The sequence below is a fragment of the Gasterosteus aculeatus genome, chromosome 9 (genome assembly GCF_964276395.1).
Source record: "Gasterosteus aculeatus chromosome 9, fGasAcu3.hap1.1, whole genome shotgun sequence".
NCBI lineage: Eukaryota > Metazoa > Chordata > Actinopteri > Perciformes > Gasterosteidae > Gasterosteus > Gasterosteus aculeatus.
Genome location: NC_135696.1, coordinates 4947794 through 4974470, shown reverse-complemented (window position 1 = coordinate 4974470; position 26677 = coordinate 4947794). Strand labels below are relative to the sequence as shown.

Below are 26677 nucleotides of genomic sequence, written 5' to 3'. Positions count from 1 at the left end.
CACCTTACTCCACTTTTACAATAAATAATATATTGTGCTTAACACAAGTCATGATGAGATAATTCAAGACTTATTATTTCAGTATGTACTTACAGACAAATTATTTTGTGGATGATTATTTTTAATATTTCTTCTACAGTTTATTTAAACCGTATATGTAGTCTTGAGATTGACAATCCATTTGTCACCAGCTGGTGGTGCTCAGTTGCTGCGCTGTCCTTATCATTCTCCCGTCGAAAAAACCTCTTTATAACAAAAAGAAACTAATTGAAAAGTAACAAATCTACTCTGAATTTAGTCTAAATGTGACTGCAATAAGTTGACTCTAAAAAAGAATAATTGAGGCTTACTGAAATCAAGAGTTATTGCTTCTTTATTTTCAAGATCACACTTCAAGTGCTTTACATTAAAGAAAAAACAACCTGCTTTTCAACACTACTGGCTGTTGCATAGGTAAATAAACAGCCAATATTAACGTTTGATTTCAGGATTAGATTAAACTATTCGGTAGATATGCTCTTCATAACAAAGATTTGTTTTATTTGTCCGTGTAAAACCACACATAAAATCAAATGGATAACTGAATGATTCAAGAGCAATTCAAAACCTTTGGTTTCAGCAGCTAAGTGTTAATCTCACACATTATCATTCCTCTAACCAGTGGAATGACCTAATGTTCTGACACGAGTGTCTTCATGAGGACTGTGGACCCGACCAGTAACATCACGCCTGAAATATCAGTGTCTGGAGAACGAGGTCCGCACATGTTTCTTTCTCGTAATGCTCTTGGAAAAAAGTTGACACTCTATTGATTTGATTTCACAATACAATAGGTTGCCAATAGAAAAATATGTTTTGGCAATTAACAATTTTTAGTGGTTAAAAAACAAAAGTGAGCGCAACAATGCCGAATATTTAAAGAGAATTTTTGGGACACAATTTGTTGAAAATAGAAGGTCCTGTTCAATGTGTGACAACAGATCAGGTCACGTAAAAAAAGGTGTCGTGGCGCTTTTTACAGCGGTTCACAAAAACTGAAAATCTCTAAGTGACCAGAGAGAAACCGCAGAAAATGTTTTTTTTAATTCTCAACTGTCCTCTGACCAGCTCAATCCTAATGGGCCCCGTCCTCATCCAAGTTCCTGGAAGTCATCCAGCTCCACGGGGGCTACTGATTGGCCGCTTCACAGGCATCTATCCAATCACTGTACACGTCGACTGCCTCCGACAGATCTGAGGAGCAACAGGTTAAGAGTGCAAATGATTTTTGTTGAGTCCGTACAGGATGATCAGTACTTGCAGAGCAATACAGATGTTATTTTTCTGTGAATTAAAGGCCGGCGCATGCTTCTGCGTTTGCGTCGACGCACTCGTTTCAATTCATGGTTCTGCGTGTGTTGCAGAGCAATTCACCGCCAGAATAACAGGCGGAGTAACGTGTTTTTATTGAAGACGACCTAGAGAGTCACGTCTATTTATTTATGTGTTTATTTATTCATCATATACTTTTTGCCCTGTGCATCGCCACTGCTGCTTTTCATCGCGGACACATTTGTCCCGTATTTTCCTCACAACTTTGTGCACCTCTCGATCGGCAACTCGAAATTGCTCCGTGAATCTCCCTCCGTGAATCCAACCAGCTACTACAACCCGCCAATGACGGCTTGTATAAGCGGTCATATTTGCGCATTTCTTCCGACAAAAGTTCTTCAATCTGATCCGTTCTCTCGTAAACATCCTTCGTTTTAATAATGGCGGTATCGGGCATTGAAAGCGGAAATGTGAGACTCCGTAAAGGATGTAGTTAGCGGACCAATCGCAGCCTTGTGTGCTGCGGGAGGCTTGCGTTGCTTGCGTCGCTATCGACGCAAGCCTAGAAAAATGGCTCGACACACGTAAGGACGCAAGGAGGTGTAAAAAGCGACGCAAGGGACACGCAAGGGGGGCTTGCGTCTGCGTTGCTATGAAAACGCAGAAGCATAAATCAGGCTTAAGTATGGAAAAGGTGGTTGTACATCGAAGGGGAGACCATAACCGGCCCCCAAGTTAATGGTAACTATGCGAGGGGAGGAGGTCTCGTTGAGCCATGCTGGGCCCTCTGTGCGATCCAGGTAGAAGAGCAAGAAAGAAAGAAAATGTTTAAATACTATTATCAGACAATATATACACACACTAAGAGCTGATAAAAATAATAGGATGCTATATTTATGTCAATATTTAGTTAGAGTATAAAGACAGAGGAGGTAACGTTCTCATCTAAACGTGCATTGAAAGGGATACAGGTGATGGGGGTTTGGAACTCCTCCAAGCAGACTGTGCATGATATGATTCCAGTATTTCTGCTTCTTTCCCTGTTGGAAGAAAAAAAGAAGAATAAAGGAAGTTTGTTAACAATCACATAATAAATCAACGAATGAAAGCAGGTAATTTGTGTCATAATCAGTACATTTTGACGTCACATGACTTCTCGTGATTGCAGAAGGGACAGGTGAACTGGGAGTCCAGATCCCCCGTCATCTTCTTCTTCGGAGGGGGCTTTCGTTTTGACTTGCGGCGACCCATCGCACACAAAGTGAGTCGAGTCTGTGTGAGGAAGAGACAATAACAAACACTCGGCTTAAACAGCGTCACACAACTTCGACGAGTATAGCACGCGCGACGTTTGAAAAGTACCCCAAAAACAGAGACAAACTTCGACTAGAAAACACCTCAAGCTTCTGCTCCTTATTGTTAGCAACTAAAGTTAGCAGGCTAACGTTAGCATGTTTGTTGTTGGTCTCCTGCACATTGTTGCCTCACAATAAAAGGGCGAGTTAAGCAGAATCCGGTAAGAGAGACTCTTTTTTCATGCTTCGAGAAACCGAAGCAAACCAACTTGATCACGATAGTTAAATATTATCAAGTAAAGGGTTATTATAGTTTACCTTTACTTTGAGAAAATACGCGTTGCGGTACAAGCGGTTTCCGTAAAGACCCGGCGCCGGCAACTGCGTTTGACGCTAAATGATTGGAGGAGAGGATGCGCTTCCCGGACGCTCATTGGCTCTGTGGCTTGTCAGTCATCTTGTTTGCAAGACGTCAACACCGGAAGTAGAATCCTACTGTTCCGTTGAGATAGTGGAATTCTTCAATGGTATTTTAGTTTTTTTTGCAAGAAATTCTGTGGAAAGCTGTACGATACTCAGACTTTTGTTAAGACAATATGTACAAGTGTTCACCATCTGTACATTTTGAAACGTGTATGCATTCGGCAGTTGTAAAAAGTTGAAGTTAAGTTAAGGCCGGCGCATCCTTCTGCGTTTGCGTCTGCGACGACGCACTCGTTTCAATTCATGGTTCTGCGTGTGTTCACCGCCAGAACAACAGGCGGAGTGACGTGTTTTTGTTGAAGACGACCTAGAGAGTCACGTCTATTTATTTAATTGTTTTTATTTATCATAGACGTTATTGCCCCGTGCATCGCCACTGCTGCTTTTCATCGCGGACACATTTGTCCCGTATTTTCCTCACAACTTTGTGCACCTCTCGACCGGCAAACCGGCGTTTACGGCGATCTTCCTCCGTGAATCCAACCTTCTTATACAACCCGCCAATGACTGCTTGTAAAAGCGGTCATATTTACGCATTTCTTCCGACAAAAGTTCTTCAATCTGATCCGTTCTCTCGTAAACATCCTTCGTTTTAATAATGGCGGTATCGGGCTATGAAAGCGGAAATGTGAGACTCTGTAAAGGACGTAGTTAGCGGACCAATCGCAGCCGTGTGCGCTGCGGGAGGCTTGCGTTGCAAGCCTAGAAAAATGGCTCGACACACGCAAGGAGGTGTGAAAAGCGACGCAAGGGGGGCGTGCGTGCGTGCGTCTGTCTGTCTGTCTGTCTGTCTGCGTCGCTCTGAAAACGCAGAAGCATAAATCAAGCTTTAGGCTACGAACTAACTAAGTTAATTAACGGTTACACTACGGTTGCAACAGCGTGGACAACGACAGAACCAGAACACAATCAGTTACTCTCATTTACTCACATTTTTAAAGACACACTTTAAAAACCACGAGAGGAGTATTCACTCCTATAAAACATGTTAAAACCTCTTAAACTTGGCGTATTTTAAGCATCTAACAAAAACTCCGAGAAGAGGAAACCGGAAGTGCAGAAATGCCGATTAGCTGTGCAGTGAAATGTGCTAATCGCTAAATCACTGTTCCCACGCGGTGGCGACAGAAGCGAACTCTCAGGTTTGGTATATTGTCTAAAATGCTCCCGTTTGATGTTTTAATGTGCTCTGCGTATTTGAGTGAAGAATTCGGTTTAAATGGCGCTCGTCTTCTCTTCGGTGTTTGGTTTGATGTCTTGTGGTTCCACCGTATAACGTAAATTAGTATTTTTGCTAACGCTTGATTAACTAGCTTGATTTTACCAATTTAGCCTGGTTAGCTATGGACTCTCGCAACATTACGTTGACTTTAAATGAGTACAACGCTTGAGATGCTTTTACTTCAGCTGGTTGAGTATTTATAAATCGTCAAATGGTGGAATTTTGGATTTTGTGTGTTCTGCACTTTGACAATTTCTTGTTTTATTGCTAGTCCAATGGGAATAAAGAACCATCATTTATGTGCATGCAGGGCTGTAGTGGAGGGTAAACGCAAGTAAACGCCGTTTGCTTAGCTCTGGAATTTTGGAAATAGCGTTTACGCATCTCAAAGTTCCATGCGCCTTGTATTCTTCCGTTGGAATAATCCGAAATAAACTTGGTGTAATTTTAAAACAGCTAAGACTACGTTTCCTATTGTTGAACATATAAACGCCGTAGTCTGAATCCTTTTCATCTGCGCTGTATTGTGGTTTGTGACCATCCAATCAGTGCCTTGCGGCTGCAGCAGCGACACCAATCAGGATCCAGGAGGTGTGTAAACACATACACGTTGTGGATCAGCCCAGTGGTCCCCAACCTTTTTTACCTCACGGACCGGTTTCATGTCAGACAATATTTCGCGGTCGCGCGCTCTGTGTTCGCTGGTCGTGCACGATAAAAGGACAAGAAAAACGCCTGGTGACGCGCGCACATAATTAGGAGAAAATCCGGTCAATTTTCAAAATAAAAACATTTCCAGAAAAAAAACGCTTTCTGTGGTGCGGTCCGGTACCAAACGGACCGGTACAGGTTGGGGACCAATGGATTAACCTGCCTGCCTACCTGTTCGGAATGGATTACCGCCGGTAATTAGCAATGGATATCAGGCGATATTTGAAGAGACCATCGAGTGCTCCCACTCCCACAGATGCCTGCAAAAGGCCTCAAGTACAAAGTAAGACTAAAGAAGATAAATTCACGTTTTTAAACGTTGTTTTGGTTCGCACAACATCGCATTAAGACAGGGACAAACGCTATTAATAACGTGCTTTCAAATAAGATGATGCAGGTAACAAGCCAGCCTTCCCGGTCCCATCTAAATAGGCCTAATAAAATGAGTAATTATCCTCACGCATATTGCTGCAGATTAGGCTAATTCATTGAAAAATTGTCAACAGATTATGTGCAAGACAGTTAGACATAGCTAAGAGAAATGCTAAGTGAAATATTTTAGTTTAGCTATAGAATCTTCAAATTTCGCGGTCTAAGTCAAATATATTAGTTTTTTACTTTCATGATGTCCTGCTCTCGCATAGAAAACGTGAGCGGGGAGCAAAGCTGTTGCTTCACTGAATAGGTCTATATGCTTAATCAATTATTTGAAGTCATGAAAGTTGTAGAGTAGCCTGTAAGCAAAATACACTTGGCTTACAGGCTTGGGTTCATGGCTCCTCTGTGCAAGGCAGGACCTGACGTGGAGGACAGGGAGGCCCTCTGGCAATTGTCTTGTTTTGTTGACATACTTTTCTTTACTGTTTTCTTAAATTTAATAAACTACAAATTACTAACATTTATTCATTGTCATTGATTGTATATGACTTTTACTGATAACATAATGCAATATAGCCAGGACAGCCTTACAGAGTCGCAACGCTTTGTGTTGCGTTGCTTCGCATCGCGTCGAGGTCTGTATGATCACAAAATTCAGTTTACCCACCTCTAATTTTACCACTACAGCACTGTGTACATGAATTCATTGGTTAACGTTATTTTCTAAAGAGAAACCTATTCTGCACAGTGAGTACTACTCAAATCTTTTTGTAAATCTTGCTCTCAATACTTTTGTACTTGTACTGTAAACAAGCATTTTGTCCACAGAGCAGTGTTTCTAAATGCCACTAAAGAAAGTCAGCGCTTCATATAGAACTTTTCCAGTCAGTGTGAAAGAAAATGCATCGTATGTTTGTAAATGCTTGAGTGCTTCAGTTCATTAGACATGATTAACAACATTCTTATGGCTTTAGGTTTGACCTCAACTGGTCTGGTTATGTTTGGTTTATTGTTTTGGTCAATAACAATTAAAGTAGTTTATGAAATAAATCTATAATGATTTTGCAAAATGACCTAACCTTAAAAACACACGTTGGCAAAACCAACCGCTTAACCATAATCCACTCGGTCAGTCATCACGTCTAACAAAACCCACAGAAACGCTCACTGCTCCTACATAAAGATGAGAAGGTCTGCTTTCTGCTGCATCCATGTCCCTCAAGTGCGTTTCTCTGGTGCAGAAAATGTCTGTGTTGTGGACGGCGAGGGCTCTCTGCCTGGGTGCTGTGGCTCTGTCTCTCGTTGCGGAGCTGCTGGTCCGTCTCCTCCGTCGCCTCCGGCCCGCCGGGACCCTCAACGAGGTCCTCTTCTTTCCCTCGGAGGTGGTCTGTGTGCAGCACCTCTTCTCTTCCCTGCCAGCCTGGTGAGCGAAACATTATCGCTGCAATGAGTAAACAAAAGGAAAAGAAGCGTTGTGTGTTTTCCTCTGGGCTGCTGTGCAGTGGATTGTCATTGGGGCCCCTAATGCAGAACACTCACAGCCCCGAGATGCTTTCGCTAAGTGGATTTAGTCAGTGCAAATTCCATTCCTTATCCACTCCACTTATTTTTTGCTTAACAGGGCATTTATTTTCATCCATCCATCCATCCATCATCAAACCGCTTATCCTGCAAACAGGGTCGCGGGGGGGCTGAAGTCTATCCCAGCCAACTTCGGGCGAGAGACAGGGTACACCTTGGATTGGTCGCCAGCCAATCGCAGGGCTACACAGAGACATACAACCATTCACACTTACATTCATACACTTACGGGCATTTTAGAATCCCCAATTAACCTGATCCCCAGAGCATGTCTTTGGACTGTGGGAGGAAGCCGGAGTACCCGGAGAGAACCCACGCAGACACGGGGAGAACATGCAGACTCCGCACAGAAAGGCCACTGGGCGGAGTTGAACCCAGGACCTTCTTGCTGTGAGGCGACAGTGCTAACCACCACGCCATTGTGCCGCCCGGGCATTTATTTTACCTACTGAATTTCTTTTCCACATAAAATGATGCTTTGGTAACCGCATTTAAATAAAATTATTAACTACTCTGTTATTTGCATTTCTGGCAGCTTGAAAACTGCATTATATTTGCTTGAATAGAATTATTGAATCGCCACGGTTGGTTTCCTTCCTTTCCCGCACGATTTCACTGTACAAATGGAAAAAAATCCTGCACGGTATTTAGGTCTCTCTGCCGAAGATCAGCTGATAATGTGCAATAAATACTTTGTCTCCCCCAGTCCCTGCATCTGCCCGTTGCGCCACGGCCCAGAGACTTCTCTGTCCCGTCTTCTCCGCCACGTCATGTCCGCCTCCTCCTCTCTGGACTTGTGCATCTTCGCCTTCTCCAACGCAAACCTGTGCCGCGCCGTGCTGGCGGTGCACGCTAAGGGGGTCACCGTCCGAGTCCTCACCGACAAGGACTACGCCGCCATCACTGGCTCCCAGATAGGGGTCCTCCGCAAGGCCGGTAAGGGACACACATCACTTAACCTTTCAAAAAATCACTTTGAAGTATGCAAACTATGTGACTTTAACAATCACTGCAACCGAGCAACTCCTGTTTGGGTAACGGGGCGACGATAGGAAACCGAGGTTTCCACAGCGAGCCTTTCTAATGAGTCTGAGCCATCACGCTCTGGGAAATATTTGTGTCTCACTTTCTGTCTCGGCCCTCTGCATTTAATACATTAGTGCCGCTGTATATTGTCAAGTAAGAAATAAGTAAGTAAGAAATTGGCAAAGCGGGCTGCGAGTTTCATTAGGCAAAGTGTTTCCACAGCTTGTGTCAGGGGAGCCGAGCCGCTTTGGCACGAGGGACAAACCACTGCAGTTTTCATGATTAATCTGTTTGGTCTGCCGAACATTCAATTTAATATTTTTATGATCCTCAAATAACTGAAAGTGACTGGTTTACTATCGCCCGTTTTACTTTTCCCTCAGAAGGGGCACACCGGCTGCGTCCTGGGGTCAGAAATGGAAAGATTTCTGAAAGACCGATTTCCAAAAAGCCAAAAGAGGCATTCTACGCAGAGCGATTGGGGGTTCAAGGGGATCCGTTCCTCTAGAAGAGTAATTGACTGTTAAAAACTATGAACACTAAAAACACGCTTTAATAGCTTCTTTAATAACAGGATTTACATGTCTAAAGTCTCACTGAGTTTTGTCTGCAGTCCAGTGTAAAAGTTACCCGTATAAACGCTTGGTTGTCCTACAAAAGCCACTGTGATTGTTTGGTAAGAAATCACTGATTTCCATCTTTCGAGACTTTTTAAAGCTGATGGCATAAAATACGTATCAAGTAATTATAATAAACATTTGTAAGAAATCAGTGCAGGGTTAGAGTTGTTACTTTACAGCTTATTTGTAGGTTTTTCAATCTTAATGATTTCTTCCTCTGTCTAGAGAAGAAGAAAATGAACCGGTGTCTAATGGTTTTATGGAGAGGATGGAAACTTTCATGCAACCGTAATACATTTTTGATGTTGCCGAGCTTTTGTTGAAACAATGTCGCCGTGTGGTTGAGTAGTGAAATGTTTTCTTTAGGTTTAGGTCAGAACCCGACTGCTCAGAAGCCGCTCTATCGGCGCTTTCAGCGTTCCATCCGTTCAGTTGTCCTTTAATGTCTTCACACAGAGCAGGCTGTGTAGATCCTCCACATTTTAAGGGGAACATTCTCCCCCCTTCTGCTCCCCATCAGGGATCTGCGCGCGGTGCGACTCCAGCTCCGTTCACATGCATCACAAGTTCGCGCTGGTGGACGGCCGGCTGCTGCTCACCGGCTCCCTCAACTGGACGCTGACGGGGGTGCAGAGCAACATGGAGAACGTGCTGGTCACCGAGGAGCCGGACCTGGTGCGACCCTTCGTCAAGGAGTTCCACAGGTTGTGGGAACGGTGTGGCCGTGGGCCTCTGGTTAAGTGACCAAAAGTCTGACACCAGATCCAGCGATGGAGGTAGAAAGCATGCGCGTTAAGTCTGGCAAGGCATGCTGGGCCGCAACACATGGGCAGAATTTGATCTTGACTTGTGAAGTCGAGCTTTGGACTCTTTCACTTCTCGGTTCAGAAGACTTAAAGTGGTTGTGTTGGTGTTTAAGATGGTTCTAGTTTTATGGCCGTTTTTAAAATATATATATATATATTGGAAGAGTTGCCTAATTAACCAGAGTCTGCAGTTTAGAAAACATGTTTGATTTATTGGCACAGGCCTAAGATTATTTTAGTCAAGTTAATTTTTGTTATATATACTGTTTTTAATGAGAAATTATTCTAATTCCTGTCATAATGTAATATATAGTTACATTTTCTCCCTTTGGAAGAAAGTAGATTATCTTTGGTACTTTGTATTTGAGTTTAATACCTTTTTTTTTATTTTTTTTAATAAAAAATACTAAACCATCAGCTAGTGTATGACTGTGTTTCACTGGCTGTGCAAACCAGTGCTCTGGGGGACCAGGTTTGGCCGAGCATCAATAAAAAAACCCTGTTCCACAATCTAATTCTGGCAGGTCTGTTGCATCACTGCGTGCAGCCGGAGTTTGATTTCTCTCCTGCACCAACATGATTTTCTTTGACTCTGGCGTTATGATACAAAAAACATGCTAGCACTCCAAGCTTAACAATATCACCCACAGAAAACCCCAATGGAGCGGCTGTGCCCTGGGCATGATTAATGTGCCTGTGTGCATGAATCCTCTGCAGCGCTCCCAGTCAGGATAATGCTAGTCGATGGGGGTCAGCCAGGACCACTTAGGTTTAGTGAGACTTAATATTTCAGCTATTTGCATCAAAGGGAACGTTTGACTCAGCTGCTGTATTTCCTCCACGTGTGAAAGTGATCCATTCAGCTGGGAGTCATGCGGTTTATATGAGTTACCAGTGCGTAATGCCCGCGCCTTCCAGCACATTATTCCGCAGGGGCACCCGAAGTTTACGATTGGAAACCGTATCACAGCGGACCGAATAATGCCGGAAGTGTGGAGATTTGAATTTCGAGGTAAAAGTCCTGCAGGGCAAACGCTCGTGCAAGATTAACATAGTTCCATAGCTCCAGGAAATTCAGATAGTGGGTTATTTTAAACGTATGAAATGTCATTTTTCATGACTTCATCTATAATTTATTGCCCAGCAGTTTAAATTCCCGTAAAAGTAATCGTTTTTGGATTGGTTTGATTGATTATGACTTGAATCGTGTAAGTTATATTGTACAAATGGTCGGTTTAAAAACGGAGAGCATTTTTCACTGGTTTGTACAATAGACAATCAATGAATTTAGTCAAAATAAATAACACGTTAAGTGATGATGAAGTAGCGGACTTTATTTTGACATTAACTACCGGAAATCCAGTGCATGTAACCGCGGCTGACTTGACTAGAGAAAGAGTGGCCGTCCCGGTGACAGGCGCGTGCACAGCCGGGAGGTCCGGGAGCAGAGAGCCCGACGGCAGCGCGCCCCACTCGGCTCTCCGGTAGCGGAGGGAGACTGCGGGACGGACGGAGGAGACGGACTCACAAACCACAAGACGAGGCGAGTTTAAAGCGCGCGCCGCGGCGGCACCACGTTACCGTCCACGTTACTTATTAATGCCACGAGTCGGTGGGGCTGGTCGGGCAATTTAGGCAAACGTTAACTGCCGGAGGACTACTGCCACTCTTCTCAGGGAACTATTTGTATCTTGTTCTCAGTGCGTCAGGCTGCTTTGTAGAAATAAAACACAATTTGATTGATTCACGTGTCAACAAGTGCACGACCCCATGTGCGGAACGGTGTCGTGGTGCGCGCGCCCTGCGCCTCCAACCAGTCCAGACCTCTACATTGATGTGACGTTCTTCTTCCTATGCGAGATGACTAGTCTACTGAGGCCAAAGAACCCAACACACACACACACACACGTGTGTCACACACACACACACACACACGCGTGTTACGTGTTTTCACACTGGCGCGTGGATTCTCAGCGTTCTGCTGAGTGGATTCAGCAGCAGGCCGCCATGTCCTCCTCTTTATGGTCCTGGAAGTGGATCTGCTGAGCTGGGATCTCAGCAATCAGGGGGGAGTACAGGACTCAGGGGAAGGGAGGGGGGGGGTCGGATGGGTCAGCCAGCCTCATGATGCAGAAAGATGGGAGGAAGCAGCGGGTGGGTGAGATGCGGATGGATGATGACAGCAGGGATGCTTGGGTGGATGAAAACGAGACGGAGAGGGGGATGGAGGGGAGATAGAAATGGGTGTGAGTTTAAACTGGTTGATGGGTGAGGTGCAGAGGGTGGGGGGGCTATTGTCCCGATCCCTCACCCCACCCACTCTTCACAGCTCGTGTCTCAGCATTCACCGCGCCCATAAGTTTACGACGGAGACGGGAGAGCAGGCAGCGAGTGACTGATCGAGAGAGGGACTGTAGAAGGATCTCTCCCTGGTTGTGAATCAGGGGTGAGGGATGGGTTGGGGGGGGCAACAACAACAGCATCTGCTCAAATATCACATTGGATGAATTTCAGGCACGTGAGTGTAAATCCTCAAATTGCTGAGATTCCTCAATCTGAACACATGACTATTGTGTACCAGCCCCCTCCTCCCCCCTCCCCCCGCCCACCAGGGATATAAAGGTTTCTATTTAGTTCTTTAGCTGCACACCCTCACCACCGTAGGCAGTTCTTAACAAACAAGAATAACAAAAACCTGCAAGTTGTTGGCCATTGACTCTTGAAGAGAATAGTGTTATTTACATAGTAAAGATGACGACAAAGTAAAAAAGATCCCACTGTTTGCAAATTATTTAACTGTTTCTGAACACAGTCTCACAGCAAAACGTGTAATAGCTACGTTGTGGAACGTGGTATTCTCACGCTTTCTCCCCAAAATTGTGATAATACTACGTTTTATTTTGGCCCATTCATTTACATTGCCTTGCAACTACGTCACTAGAAACTAATAAACGGAAGGTCTTCTACATTCTCTGGTAGAAGATTTTGAAAATATAACGCATACTTCTCGCTCGAAATGCCATCTAAATGCATACAAATGCTGATGCTTAAAATTTTGTGTTTTTCACAGATAATAGACCAACAGTCCGCCATTTTCTTTTTAGCTGAGGGAAAGTTGATAGTCATGTGACCTAGTTGCAAATGAAACATTGTATTCTCACGCTTTCTCCCCAAAAGCGTGAGAATACCACGTTCCACAACGTAGCTGTTACATGTTTTGCTGTGAGACTGGGTTGGTTTCTGACTTTTAAATGAGCAACTAAATAAATAAGAGACCGTTACAGAAGGAATCCGCTGCTTTCGTTATTCATCTTGTGGCTTCGGGAATTTACTTAAGTTGAACCTGCAATAACTTCTGTTAGCACCTCCTCTTTATGCCGGATTCCTGTTGTATTTCTGATTAAGGATCATAGTCGTTATCCGTTGATTATTCTGCTGTTTAATTTGCTCATTTAATACCAGGAATTGTTTTCCGACAGCAACCAATCCTCACACATTGAGAGCAAAGGATTTTGGCCTTTCTGTCATGGAATAAATGAAGGGATTAGTCACAGAGATGCTGTTTTAAATCCAGGTCGCCTTTGGACACGCTTGCTCATAAAGTCAGGGAGAGTGACCGTTCCTCTCCTGCTGGGTGTGACAGATGGCTCTGGCCAGAGACGCGGCGGAGCAGAGGGACGCGGCCGACCAGAACTTTGATTACATGTTCAAGCTGCTGATCATCGGCAACAGCAGCGTAGGGAAGACCTCGTTCCTGTTCCGCTTCGCCGACGACTCCTTCACCTCGGCCTTCGTCAGCACAGTGGGCATCGACTTCAAGGTCAAGACCATCTACCGGAGCGACAAGCGGGTCAAGCTCCAGATCTGGGTTAGTTGGGACTGTTTCTAGACACGGGCTGTAAACATAAACTTATTGCTCTGAGGTGTAGTCGAAGCATAGAATCATTGTTTATCTGAACAGGGCCCAACTCTTGAGTGGGTTCGACCAGATAAAGAGTTTAGTAATATAATATATATTTGTATAAATACACACGGAGGGAGAGAGAGCTCAAGTAGGCTCCACAGTCACTATATGAGCAACACTAAGTACAAAACACTGCAGCCTCTTTAATGCCGGAGCTGTAATCTGTCTAGAGGTCCTGGAGTGCAGCCCGAGGCGGCGGCAGAGGGGGCTGTGCGTTTGAAGGCGTTGTTGCGCAACATGGACCGTTTATCCCCCCCCTCCCCGCGTTGCCCGGTCGGTATCTCTTGCACGCCGGCGCCCGTCATGCACGTGGAGCAAGCTTGTTCCTCTGCAGACAACCGCCCAGCTAATGGCAGTCGATGTTCAACACCGTCCCCTGACAGCAGGCTTCATTAAAGATTAATGCAATGGGGGGGGGTGTGTGCTCAAAGCGTGGACTGACACCCGGGAGAGATCTATTACTGAATGTTGATGGAGGGCGAGGGCTCAAGCCTGGAGCATATATGTATAGGCCGGCGTGCTCACCGGACTCTCTCAGGGTTGTCATGTGTTCACAGGACACGGCGGGGCAGGAGCGCTACCGGACCATCACCACGGCGTACTACAGGGGGGCCATGGGCTTTCTACTGATGTACGACATCACCAGCCAGGAGTCCTTCTGCGCCGTGCAGGACTGGTGAGCTGGACTGGTGGTCATGTGCCTTCCTGCGTCTCGGCCGTTATCAGCAGGAGCATATTTGCATTCTGAATTCCTACATTGTGCTGGGAGAGATGGAAGGTTTTAGCGGACGTCCCCTGCAATAATGTGTAATTGTATTGTTTTTTTTACTTAAAACAATGCAATCACACATTATTTTGGACCCGTGTGTTTACCATACATAACGTCCTGTAGCTGAAGTGCAAATCTAAACCATAACTGAATTATTATTTGATTATTTTTACACATATCACAGCTGTCATCTGAACATTTTATTCTTCTGCCACTGTTTGCCCTGTAAAATCATATTCTGTAAAAATGCAAAAGTTTCAGAATTCACTATAAATAATTCAGTAAAGTACAGAAATCTATTGGCATTTGATAGTTTAGAGTTTTTATAAAGACACAACAATTTAGTACCTGCCATATACACGTCATATGCTGGAACGATGCCGGTGCATTAATAAGTAAGCAGCAAACTATTTGTCACAGCTGTTTGAAGTGGAGTTGATTTGAAACTCTTGTAAGTTTTAATTATAAATCGTTAAGTCCCTCTCAGACAGAAGTAAAACAAAATAGAAGAAATGTAGCTAAGTAGAAGTTTAAAGTTGTGTGAAATTGAAGTATTCAAGCGAAGTACCTCCAAACTGTACTTAAGCGCAGCTCCATAGTAACTACTGCAAACTCGCTGTGTGAGAATGTTGCATTGCCGTTTCCCAGGGCGACCCAGATCAAGACGTACTCGTGGGGCAACGCTCAAGTAGTGCTGGTAGGCAACAAGCTGGATTTAGAAGAAGACCGGCAGGTCCCCACTGAAGATGCCCAAAGACTGGCTACAGAGCTCGGTTGGCACACACACACACACACACACACACACACACACACACACACACACACACACACACACACAGCAAGGAGACACTGAACCCAGCCTCTTGCCCTCTCCGTAGGCTTCCAGTTCTTCGAGGCCAGCGCCAAAGACAACGTCAACGTGAAGCAGGTGTTTGACGAGCTGGTGGACGTCATCTGCGAGAGGATGAACGAGAGCGTGAACGGCGACGCCACTCCGTTGGCCAACCACGATGAGGCCGGCCTGAAAGAGACGCCCCGCAGCGGCCTGGCAGGCTGCGGTTGTTAAAGTTAATAGAATTGTCCGAAAGTCATCATGTAGATGTACTTATTCATGGTACTGCAGCCGTTTATGGGATGCTTCTTTTTGATTTGATCTTTTCACAACTGGCTGAATGTGACTGTTACACTGAGATGCCAAAGAGTTGTACTGAGCAGCTGTGCCTTTTTTTCTTTTGTAGCACGTCGCCGCTGCTTCATTACTTGTTTAGTGGGTTTGCGGCACCTGTTGCAGGCGAGGATGCACCTGAATGGCAGGAGCCGTTGCGTGGGGGATATCTGTGGTTTGGTGTCGTGTCGCCCCCTTGTGGCTGCTATGCGGAAATGCACCAGTGGCTCGTTACCACATCAATGTGTGTCGGGGGTTCTAGCCTGCTGAGGAAGAAGGTTCAAGCATACCTCAAAGGTGATGTTTATGGTGCAGTCTTGTTATTACCATGATGGAGGGATATCGTCTTTTAAATTTAGATTTTTCTTATTACGGGGTTGCACTGGTTAATGCTTATTCAGTATTTCCTTTGCCGGGTTTATTGTGTCTCTATGTGGGGATTAAAAGATGTGGATGCATACAAGATGTCTGTTGGCTTTCATTTGCACAAAGTCTATTACGTAAATATTATTTTTCTAAATATATATTATTTAACTAAACTAGGGTCATTCAAATCATTTGTTCCCCAAATGTTTTGTTTTGATATTTTCATAGCAAATTTAATTACTCCTCAAGTTCTAATATATGAATTAGTCATTTATTTGTGCTGTTGAGCTCTGTTGGATTCAGGAAATCGTTCATGATCAATATTATATATATTTCAATGCCGGGAAGTTTTCTGTTCTATTTTGAAAGGGACTTTGGTCACCAGGAAAAGTCGGTGACGTATAGGGCATGAACTTTTTTATCTATCCTGTGAGAGGATAAAGGGACATGTGAAAGCCTTGCTGAGCAGACACTCCTGACGGCTGCACAGGTAAGAGCCTTGTGCTTTTCATACTTTGAATCAGATTATGCAAATATCAAGGTGACTTTTCCAGCTACGGTAATACAACTAAGGACGGAGAAATACTTAGTTAGATCATTGATGTCTCCCTCGTAATCCATCATGTGTACTTTCAGGTAGCTGATAACCTGCTTGTTATTCGCTCTAATGTTGTCGTCATATTTGAATGGGTTCATTTGTGATTTACACGGTGATTATTAGTTCACCCCAGAATCGTCCAACTCGGTTCTCCTTAATATACATTAAAAACAAACATTTCAAATAGACAGCTGGTGTATTAAACCCCAAATGTTCTCTGACATTTTAAGTTGTGAGAAAGCGACCTTCCATTAAACACATTCCAAACAACCAACACGTGATATCAAAGCAATGGCCTCTTTCAAACTGTATGTTCCCTCTAAATACTACAGGTAAAGTTGCAATAAGGAAGCCACAAGGATCAATAAATACAAAACAGATCCCATCTCTGACTCAGAAATAAAGTCACGCAAGGTTGGGAACAAGGGTGTGTGTGTTTTATGACTGTTTTTTTATACTGCAGTGTGACAACCAGCAGGCTTTTAAGGGGAATGATTTCAATGTGTGCTTGAAAATACTTTAAATAACTCACAGGCCGGGCCAAACGGCGGTTAAATGTGACTATGAACAAGTGGCTTATCTCACACGGCGACAGAGACCCTGGGAGGACGTCAGTGGGACAAACTGGCCACATTTAAGGGAGATTCAGGCCCCTCGTGTTTTTCCTGTTACCGCGGTTAATGAATAACCGGAGCGAATTCCGTTTGACCCATGTCGGTGCTCGCTTAGGTTGTCAGACATCCTCGTAGCGCTCGTTTTTCTATGAGAGGTCGAATACAAAGTTCTGCAGTTAACCAAAGTCCTGTGAGAGACAAATACAGTTGTGTGACCAGTTATACCACAAATTAGCTCAGTTTAACTGTTTTCTTCTCTTTTTTCAATGAAAAGGTGAATAACAGGACGAAGGAAAAACAAACGGCAAGATGTGTTGCTCCGGCTTTCTCAAACTCATGATGTTCGTCTTCAATGGCAGCATCTTTGTAAGTGGCAAAAAAATGAATCTACTTCTTCAACTTCTGTCACTCTGCTTCTGTTTGGCATAATTACTGAGAAAACAGACGAGGGAGCTTTTCCCTGTGGCCTTGTGTGACATTCTCCTTTGCAGCAATATATTAGCTGTGTGCCTCCTGTATTCAGTCACAGCTGACAAACACAGGAAAAGACGAGAAGAATTATACCACTCACTTGTCTCTAAGCTAAAGACAACGTTATCGTCAGGAGATAGAAACCAAGCTCGCTCACCATAAAGATGTTGAGGCTGGCGCTGCCAGCATTAAAGTGAGGGCTTCTAATTTAAATTATTTTCAGGCTAAACTTCACTCGCAGGTGATCACATCTCTCATCCACAGTTCATCAGAGAACAGGCATTTTTTACAGGCCTACAACGAAACCTTTTTTGGATTCTTAACGTTTGTTCCTTCCTGATGATGACAACAAAAGCCTCCTTCCTGCACGTCGGCACTGCAGAGTTGACCACTGTTTCTCCGTGTCTCTCTCTTCTTTCCTCGCCCAACACGCAGTTGGCAGGCGTGTGCATCCTGGGCGTGGGAGTGTGGGTGAAGGTGGACAGCGGTTCTCTGCTGGGTCTGCTGGAGAGCGTGGATGGCGCCCCGCCTGGTGTCTCCCAGCTGGCCAACGTCGCCTACCTGCTCATTGCAGTGGGCGCCGTGCTGCTGCTCATCGGCTTCTTGGGCTGCTGCGGCGCCGTCAGGGAGAGCAGGTGCATGCTGCTGACGGTGAGCGACGTTTGATGCATCAGTGAAAGACGTTTCGAGAATATGCGAGACCTTTTCAGCTACTTCAACGTACTGTATTAAATAATCTGGTTCAATAAGATAAGATGTATTCATTGTCTGACGTCTGGTAGAATGACGTATGTTCAGAATAACAGTTTCAAAAAATATATAGCCTCTTCTTTTTGAATTAGAACCGAGGAGACATGAAATGTGAACTTGGCCAACTATAAAGGTTCATGTTTTAAAGCAGAGTGCCCTCATACATGAATATTTTAGTAATTACCTTTAGTTTTGCTGTCAGTCTGATTAAATGCTCCTTATCCAACCCTGTTCCCCAGTCGGTGAGGATTTATGGAGACACAATGCTGCCTTACGTTAATAGTTTTACCTGATCCATTATTATTTTCACAACCATCCAGTTCTTCAGCATAATACTGATTATCTTCATCGTCGAGGTAGCGGGAGCTGTGGTTCTGCTCGTCTTTAAGGATGTGGTAAGTATCTCTCAAGGCCCAAAACAGGATGCACTTGGCAATGATTGTCACTTGATCCGATTTTAGTTTTTTAGATTTAGAAACCTGAAACAAATGTTACCTCCTTAGGCTGAGCAGATTCTTGACAGTCTGGAGGATGAAGTTAAAACAAGCATTAAAGATGAGTATGGACGCAACAACCGTTTCACCTCTCTCTGGAACGCCACCATGGAGGAGGTACTGCATTTTTATTTACTTATTAATCTTTTACGTGAAGTAAAGTCCCGATACAACATTTTTATTCCCATCCAACATCTCAGCCAACACCAACAGATATTTGACTATTTGAATACACTGTGGCTTTGCAGTACTTTGTTCAGATTTGGGACTAACACCTGTGGTTTCCTTCTAGTTTAAGTGCTGCGGATACAAGAGCTACAGAGATTTCAATGGCTCCGCTTTTTACAATGACAACGGAGGAGATCTTTACCCAATGACATGTTGCAATGAAACCATCCTGGTGTGCAATACGGACGAAGCACATGGTTCGGTACGAGGCCACTCTACTCTCGTTTACCTCATCGCCTGTGAGAAACAGAACCATCGGTTGCTCCTAATCTAAAACCTGGTGATTCCCTTCCAGATGGTTGATGGCTGCTTTACAAGGCTGCTGCAGCTGATCGAGGAAAACGCTGTGGTCGTTGCCGCCGTGGCTCTGGGAATCGCTGCTCTCGAGGTATCCCTCCCAAATAGACATTTTCTCTGTGCTATGCACTACAGTTGCTTTTATAGAGTGTTATTTGAATTAAATGGATTTCAACTTTTTTCACTTTATCTGTCATATTGCCATCTCCAAAAAAAAAGAATGGCATTGTTAGGCAACAGCTGTTTACTTCCTGTCACATATCTCATTTACAAATACAATAAATTAACTTAGATGCCTTCTGAAATGGTCTACAAATACTGTAATAAGAACAAGAGCTTGTTGCAACACCTATTTTACCAATATTAATCAATATCTTTCTAAAAAGGACTTCTCAAATGGCAATGTGAGCAGTTCAGCGACTCAGTTTGACTCTCATTGTTTGTATTTGACGTTGAGGCCACTAAGGAAGTCTGATGCCAGACAACGTTAACAGTATCACCTTGGGGGAAATATTTCAAGGACAATTTGCCACAATTACTTGTATCTGAAATCCTTGACACTGTGTTTATAATTTATTGATAAACCGCTTTCTTCACAGCTTGCTGCCATGGTGGTTTCAATGGTCCTCTACAAGAATATTGGCAACAAAGCGTGATATTTCCTGTTTTAAATGAGATAATGTCATTCCAATTGGTGGAGAAATCATACTTTTAGGTTTTCTATATAGTTTTTCTATATGTAGACTTTTTTTATTGGATTCAAAACAGACTGATTATCAGAAAAACACACACTTATGTAGAGGATTAAACTGGATAAGTAGTGAATACATCTGAAACATTCTTAGTTTCAGAACTCCATTTGTACACAAGCTGTGATTTATTTATGTTTTAAGTAGTGAACATTGTTAGTGCTGATACATATAGTTAGTAATATATGATAGACTGAAAGGATCTGCTCAAGTCGTGTGATTTGTAAATGTGTCTCTCACACTCACTGCATGCTGCAATAATCTATTTTTGTATGTTCAATCATTTTGAAATAATAAATGTCACAGTATCATTCAGATTTTGGGGTGAAATCTATAAGAAGAGAGATTTATAAGAAATGTCTACACAAATTGGCAACGTCTCGGTGAGGCGTTCAACCAAGTCAACTCGAGGTCAAAGTCAAGGTAAACTCTGAGTCCCGTGTGGAGGCCTCAGGGAGCATCCTTTCAACTGGATGATGTTCCGGTTATAAGAGTTACCAGGGTAGTGCTCAGTGTTAGATTCATCATTGTGCAACTGCCTGTGTGACGCTAACTGTTTTTTCCAATTAGCTGGTTTATTTTCGCGTGCGTGAGGCAGATGTTTTGTGGGCGTGGCCTCACGGGACCCATGTCGATAACCAGGAAATAGACAATCGTTCGATCAGGTCGCTGTCGCGTGGTTTTTTGCGGGATGTTTCAACTGACAGATGGCGGTGAGAATCACTACACGTTGGTGAGGCTGTGGTTGAAATGCAGAGGACACTCAGCGAGGACAAGAGGGACAGACCAAGTAGGTAGTAGGTGCCGATGCCTGTTCGTAATACTCAAGCCACTAAATGCTTTTCGCTGGTGTTTTACATTAAAGACTCTGCACATTGATCTTTATCATCATGACGACATGCTACGCTGTGCAGCATCCGGATTGGACGCGACCTGTCATTTTGATCTGATACTCCCCGACATTGAGCAGCTACGTGTGCGTTAGTGCAGTGGTTTCCAAACTGAGAGTCGCGGGCCAACGGGGGGGTCGCGGCTTGATTACCAACCCTAAAAAAAAAGAAAGCAAAACCATCATGACTGATAGGCATTTTGTTAGAACCACGGCCCCCAGAGCAGCTCAGGGTACAAGCGGACAAGCGCAGCAAAGACACAACAGCAAAGTCACGTCATTACTGAACCTAAATGGCCTTTCTAGCTGTTCTATAAATATCTTGCTCTGTCTTTTTTAGAAGCAACTATGGTCAAGCCCATAGTATTGATATCAATATATTTTGGTCATAAGCCAATGCACTGAGCTTACTTACTGTCTTGTAACTCCGGGTCTCCATGCAACTGTGCAGAGCTTAGCAATGTTAGCATTAGCTTGCCCAAAGGGAGTGTGTGAGCTAGTGGTGCTCTCTGCCACTCAGGGCTGCATGGGTATTGACATCCTACTCTTTCATGGGTTTATAAACTGCTGTTCGCTTGCGTACATCACAGATTAAAGAAGTACAGACATTTTACACGGTACGAAAAACGAATGTGAATTCATGTCCTCACAGTATAGCCTACAGTGTTTTTTACATGCTCTCTAGTCACAAACGGGCCGCTCATATAAGTCTATTCCCTCAACAGTCTGTGTGTTGTTATAAATAATATCAACGAGCTGCTAATACATTACACAGAGGAATGGAAAGGTGAGTGTGTTCCATGCTGTCTGGCCTTCTGTTCAGAGCTCTTTTAATTGGCACTTTACTCTTTACATGCAAATAAATTTAATTTCAACATATTCATTGCTGCTTAAACATTACAGAGCAGTTTACGGCAGACACGGTCAATACACGTTGTGTGTGTGCTTAGTGGGGCAGTTAGTGCAGTTTAATGTGTGCTCACATGCTGTGATATAGCCACCGGATGACCCTCCCCAGTGGCGTCATAATCTGGAGGAGTTGTCCCTCTTACTGTCATCGTAAAACGCTACGAACCGCAGTTAAATGCAACATGTGACCAGGCTCCATGTCTCTCGGTTAGGCAGTTTTAATGTCCATCTGCTGGCCCTCTTTTAAAGGTGAAGTTGAGCTTTAAATGAAGTCGAGATAAGCTGTGACTCTCACCTGTGCTACCTAAAAGGACATTCTCCATGATTTATTACTATACAGAAATACGCTCATCTCATCCAGGTTTTTCTTTCTCCCTGGGAAATACAGTTTGATTCCTGGTAGAGCCTTTTATGAAGGTTCCACCTAAAACCCTTCAGATCCCACTGTAAACGGTTCTACCCAGGACATATGTGAAAGGTTCAAGCCAGGACCTCTAGAGGGCCATGAGAACCCTGCCATAGTGTATGGTTCCATCCAGAACCCCCGTCCCTTCTAACCTGTCACCTTTTAGAGAGAGTTCAAGAAATAAAGTATGTTTCTGCTAACGAGAACCTAGCCCCAGAACCTGGCCTGAGGGTTCTACCAAGAATCACGGCATTCCTTGACCGAATAGTTGATTTGGTTGATTGAAGTTGATTTTATCAAACAGGTGTGTAAAGGGAATTTCTCCTAAATAAAAGCATCTAGGAATCTAATAAAAGCAGAATTTAAAGTTGTGTGGGTACCAGAGATGTGAAGTTAATCAGCATGAAAAGACCCAGAGAGTCGATTAGATGATTGATCTTCTTACGTCCTCCCACCCTTCGGGGCTGATGTGGTGCTGCATAACCCACAACTACCATGCCTCAGAGTTTTGGGAGGTTTTGTGGGGTCGATTGTGTGATTGTTTTTAACACCACAGTTATTGCATGTGTCTTAAACTTGTAACTTTGTTTATGTGCACATACACCTGGGCAGCAAAGCGATCTTTGTACAAATTAAAAAAACAATTAGAAGGAAGTCTTTGCTAAAAAAAACAACCTTGATAGCATTCAATTAAAAGAGTTCAAGGTCAAAAGTTTTCTCTGCAGTTTTCCACTCAAACCTTTACACCGTGTGTGTTTTAGGTCTGGTTTTATTGACTTCGTTTTTCCCGGCTGTATAAGCGGCAGTATAATAAAGTCAATAATTCTGAGAGGAAGAGGTGTGTTTTACTCAGACTGACCCTTTGTGAAAGTAGGATTCATCCTCATGTCCCCAGCAACTTTGGACTTGTGTTGAGAAGCAGCAGTTAGTTCTGCAGCTTTATCCCTTAAAAAAGTGAGTCAGCATTGTATTGTCTGTAATCGTGTTTAGAATCCTTGGTAAACTCTGCCCTCTTGCGGTCTATTCTGCAGCTATATGAAGGGAAGGAGGAATAAAGGAATATTTAGAATAAAGTCCTTTACATTTCCCATTCTTGTGTCTATATGATCCACAATGTCAAGTGGTGGATGATGGGAAACAGACGTGGAAAAGTTCCTGTTAACACCAAGGTCTCTATGAGGAAGTCAAACACCCTTTCTTGTGTAACGCTGTGGGCCCTGAGCAGCCGGTGTGTGTGTGTGTGTGTGTGTGTGTCTGTGTGTGTGTCTGTGTCTGTGATCAGGTCGCGGGTGATGAAGCACACTGAAGTCTAATGGTGTCATGACGGCTTGTGGGAATGAATGGACAGGAGACGGCTTGTTGACACAGAGAACATAAAGTCATTATTGCTTTACTGCCACAGGTATCAGGGACACCTTTGTTGACTCAGCAGTCTTCCTGAAGCTGTCTGAGATCAGTAAAGGTTTTTCCACTACAGCCAGTCAGCTGTTTAACCGTCAGTGGTTGAAAACGAGCCACTTGTCTGCAAGTTAGGTATTTCTAACGTCCCCTCAGTGCTGATGTTTTGAGCCTATTCTACTTTAATAATCATTTCAAAACTCCTGTTGCAAGGAAAAGTGTAAATCTGCCCGTTGATTGTGGCTCTAAAGGAACAACATGGCATATAGTTGCTGTTACAGTTGCATGATCTCAACCATCGAGAATGTGGCTCATTTTTGAGTGATGTGGCAGCTTTCTCCACCACAATCATCAATCAAACATCAAAAGTGTTAATATCTTCTAGAAGAACTGCTGGAAATTAATAAAAGCAGACGGAAAACTCAACAACATCCATGGAATCAGCTTAGTTTCAACCCCGAGGATCAAACGCCCTTTTCAGATGTGTTTTTTTTTTATGACCACACTCACCTTGAAAAAGAAATCCTCTCAGTCTGGCGACCATCCACGACCTGAAGTTTTAAGCTCGGTGTGATGTCTGGTCTGGTGTGGGAATTGCGACACCTTCTTTGCATTAAAGCACAGGTGGAAACTGGCAGCGACTTATATAAAAGACCCCTGCACCACACTGACCAAAGCACTGACAGCAAGGTTACCGTTTGGAACCTTGGACCGTACCAATAGACAAAGATTTAGTTTATTCTAGTGACATTTTTGCTGAAACTTTTTATTTGTTTCGACTCTGTCTTGAGAATCGTCCCTTTTTTGGTTCAAAGAATGGCTCGCCCTATCAGCTTTGTCTTTCTGGCGAGTTGGACAGCCGTAGCTTTCCCGCTGCCTCGCAATTCTTTCGACAACGTCATCAAAGGGTCAAGAGTGGAGTTGGAATCATCGGGCAGCGGACCGGATGAACCCGTCCGAGGAATAGTGAAGGTCATGCGGCTGGACCCTCGTGCCGCGGCCCAGTCAGGCTTCTTCAGAGGACTCTCCCCCAGGAGAGCGCCCTCCCACAGCTCCAGATTTTCCTTCCCCGCTTTCTTGTCTCACGGGCGTCTGGGTCCGGCCCCGGCCCCCAAGGCCCCGGTGAGCCCTCTCCACCTCCTGCACCCTAAGAGCACCGCTGAGATGGAGCTGAAGAAGAGGCAAGGCCTGCAGATGTGGCAGAGGGCCGTGGGTAAAGGAGACAAGATGAGCGTGTCCCTCCCAATAGACCTGAGGGACACCAAACAGGCGTGCACCGCCGTGCCTTTCACTCAGGTAAGAGGGTTTCATTTCCCTTCTCTGTTGAACGGATGTCTGTGCAGCTCATTGCCAACAGCATTCAAATGAGCGGCTCTTTAAAGTCAAATAGAAGGAAGCGATGCATGTTTATCCTTCAGGGGCAATAATCTGTCTGCTCACTCATAAAGCTGATTATGGCGCTGGCGGAGGATTAGCCGGCAGTGTGCTGAGTTACATAAACACACTGTGTTGATTTTTTGTTGTTGAGTAAATTAACTCTAACGTCGAGCCCTCTGCATTCCCCCCCCCCCCCCCCCCACCTCCCACCTCCCTCAGCGCGTGACGGCGGACGGATGCGACGCAGTGACGGTGCACAACAAGCTGTGTTTCGGCCAGTGCAGCTCCATGTTCGTCCCACCCGAGGGGGAGTTAGCCAGGCCGGGTGCGGGGACGGGGGCCCTCCGTCACCGGGCCCCCTGCTCCCGCTGCGCCCCGTCAAAAGCTCAGACCATGACCGTTCCCCTGCGCTGCGGGGCCACGGTCCAGGAGAAGCGGGTGATGGTGGTGGAGGAGTGCAAGTGCGAGACGGGTCGTGAGGAAAAGAGCGCGGAGGGTCGCCTGTAGCCGTGTCAAATCTCAGACCAAGATGTGGACTTTTTCAGAGTTTACGAGATAATTACTGATTATTGTTATTTATTATATACTATAATTATGGTATTTATACCTGTATTTGTTTGAGTCTAAATCTTTTGTTCAGAGTAAAATATTGTTTGTATTCCATCGCTGACAAGATGACCTGTATTTTGGTCATGTGCTTTTCCTTACTAACCGACTAACAGCTGTCCACACTGGATCTGTGCTGCTGTTCAAATATGTGTTGAGATGGATCTAAACTGAAATATTGTGATCTGTAATGTTGTAATTAAAACGTGCTATTTATCCACACTCCCTTTGCCTCTGCATCTCCAATTAGCTTCACAACAACACTGGTCTGATTTTACAAGTGGAAGTCTGCATGCAAAACTCAAGTAAGAACATGAAGAGCGTTTGTTGTTTTTTTCCCACCCACTCTCGCATTCAAGCGCTCGAGTGTCGCCTCCTATATTTTATTAAAAAGACGCGTTCCACCGACTTTTAGCACGTAGCACTTACATCTGAAAGCATCAAACTGGAGCGCAAATGAGCTATTGAGCGCGGGTACTTAGCGGTAAGCAAACATAATTGTTTTAGCATGGACCCCTGAATTATGTATAGGAACCACCTATTCTCATGCCCAATCTCTTTTCAGCGTAGTTGTGGGAATTCAAACATCATTCACAACAGATGCACTTGAGCGAGTGGGTATGTGTGATTATGTGCGCATGTGCTTTTTTTCTCTAGTTAGGGCCCATAAAACCTATTATTCATTTATACCCTGGCACCTGGGCCTGGTAAAGTGAACTCATCCCACACGTCCCTACATACATTCCCAGAGGAGCATAAAGAAGGGGGCTCTTTACGACGTCTTGGCATGCTGTCAAATCGACTGTTTAGATGGCCATTTGCATTCACGTGGGCTTTCTGAAAAAGTGAAAGCATTCATTTCACAACGGGGGGTGCATTGAGTCCCTTGGATACCATTAGCATGTGATTAACATCTCTGGTTGATGGCTATATTTTTCAAGATTGATGGGACAAATATTTGCCCAGGTCTTAACTATGAGGAATCAGGGGCCACTTTTAATCAATCTGTTTATTTATCTAATTCAAAACGTGCAAAGGGTGGAGTAATTGGGAAGCTGTAGCTGTGTTGACGGTGCTTAAATTCTGCTCTTGCAAATTCTGCTTTTCCAACTCCCGTTGCTTGTTTGTATGATGCCAGAGTAATTTATAATCATCCATCTTTGTCGTTTTAAAGTGGTCCATTTTCTATAGTTC

The 26677-nt window shown here is 44.2% G+C and overlaps 5 protein-coding genes across 6 annotated transcripts; 4 read left to right on the top strand and 1 right to left on the bottom strand.

Annotated features, from left to right (window-relative positions):
• Positions 1-355: 355 nt before the first annotated feature.
• On the bottom strand, positions 356-3045 carry elof1 (elongation factor 1). Its single transcript, XM_040187195.2, has 4 exons — positions 2925-3045; positions 2447-2583; positions 2281-2351; positions 356-1233 (listed from the first exon to the last, which is right to left on the bottom strand). The coding sequence occupies exons 2-4, from the start codon at positions 2560-2562 to the stop codon at positions 1169-1171; spliced, it is 252 nt and encodes an 83-aa protein (XP_040043129.1). The 5' UTR covers positions 2563-2583; positions 2925-3045; the 3' UTR covers positions 356-1168.
• A 2095-nt stretch (positions 3046-5140) lies between these two features.
• Positions 5141-9850, top strand: pld6 (phospholipase D family, member 6). The gene is given in 5 exon segments (XM_040187523.2): positions 5141-5305; positions 6642-6823; positions 7688-7917; positions 9148-9337; positions 9339-9850. Coding segments are annotated over 5 exon segments (714 nt in total). The 5' UTR covers positions 5141-5278; the 3' UTR covers positions 9424-9850.
• Positions 9851-10797: 947 nt separating this feature from the next.
• On the top strand, positions 10798-15791 carry LOC120825727 (GTP-binding protein Rab-3D). 2 transcript variants are annotated; one of them, XM_040187521.2, is made up of 5 exons: positions 10798-10976; positions 13077-13301; positions 13955-14073; positions 14815-14939; positions 15045-15791. In XM_040187521.2, the coding sequence occupies exons 2-5, from the start codon at positions 13077-13079 to the stop codon at positions 15230-15232; spliced, it is 657 nt and encodes a 218-aa protein (XP_040043455.2). In that variant the 5' UTR covers positions 10798-10976; the 3' UTR covers positions 15233-15791. The 2 variants fall into 2 exon arrangements, with proteins under 2 accessions (XP_040043455.2, XP_040043456.2); XM_040187522.2 differs by having other exon boundaries at positions 10819-10976; positions 13008-13301.
• Positions 15792-16100: 309 nt separating this feature from the next.
• Positions 16101-20209, top strand: tspan34a (tetraspanin 34a). Its single transcript, XM_040187520.2, has 8 exons — positions 16101-16187; positions 17184-17275; positions 17816-18031; positions 18451-18525; positions 18634-18741; positions 18917-19054; positions 19148-19240; positions 19749-20209. The coding sequence occupies exons 2-8, from the start codon at positions 17219-17221 to the stop codon at positions 19803-19805; spliced, it is 744 nt and encodes a 247-aa protein (XP_040043454.2). The 5' UTR covers positions 16101-16187; positions 17184-17218; the 3' UTR covers positions 19806-20209.
• A 2358-nt stretch (positions 20210-22567) lies between these two features.
• Positions 22568-25705, top strand: dand5 (DAN domain family, member 5). Its single transcript, XM_040187519.2, has 2 exons — positions 22568-24796; positions 25097-25705. The coding sequence occupies exons 1-2, from the start codon at positions 24317-24319 to the stop codon at positions 25382-25384; spliced, it is 768 nt and encodes a 255-aa protein (XP_040043453.1). The 5' UTR covers positions 22568-24316; the 3' UTR covers positions 25385-25705.
• Positions 25706-26677: the final 972 nt, after the last annotated feature.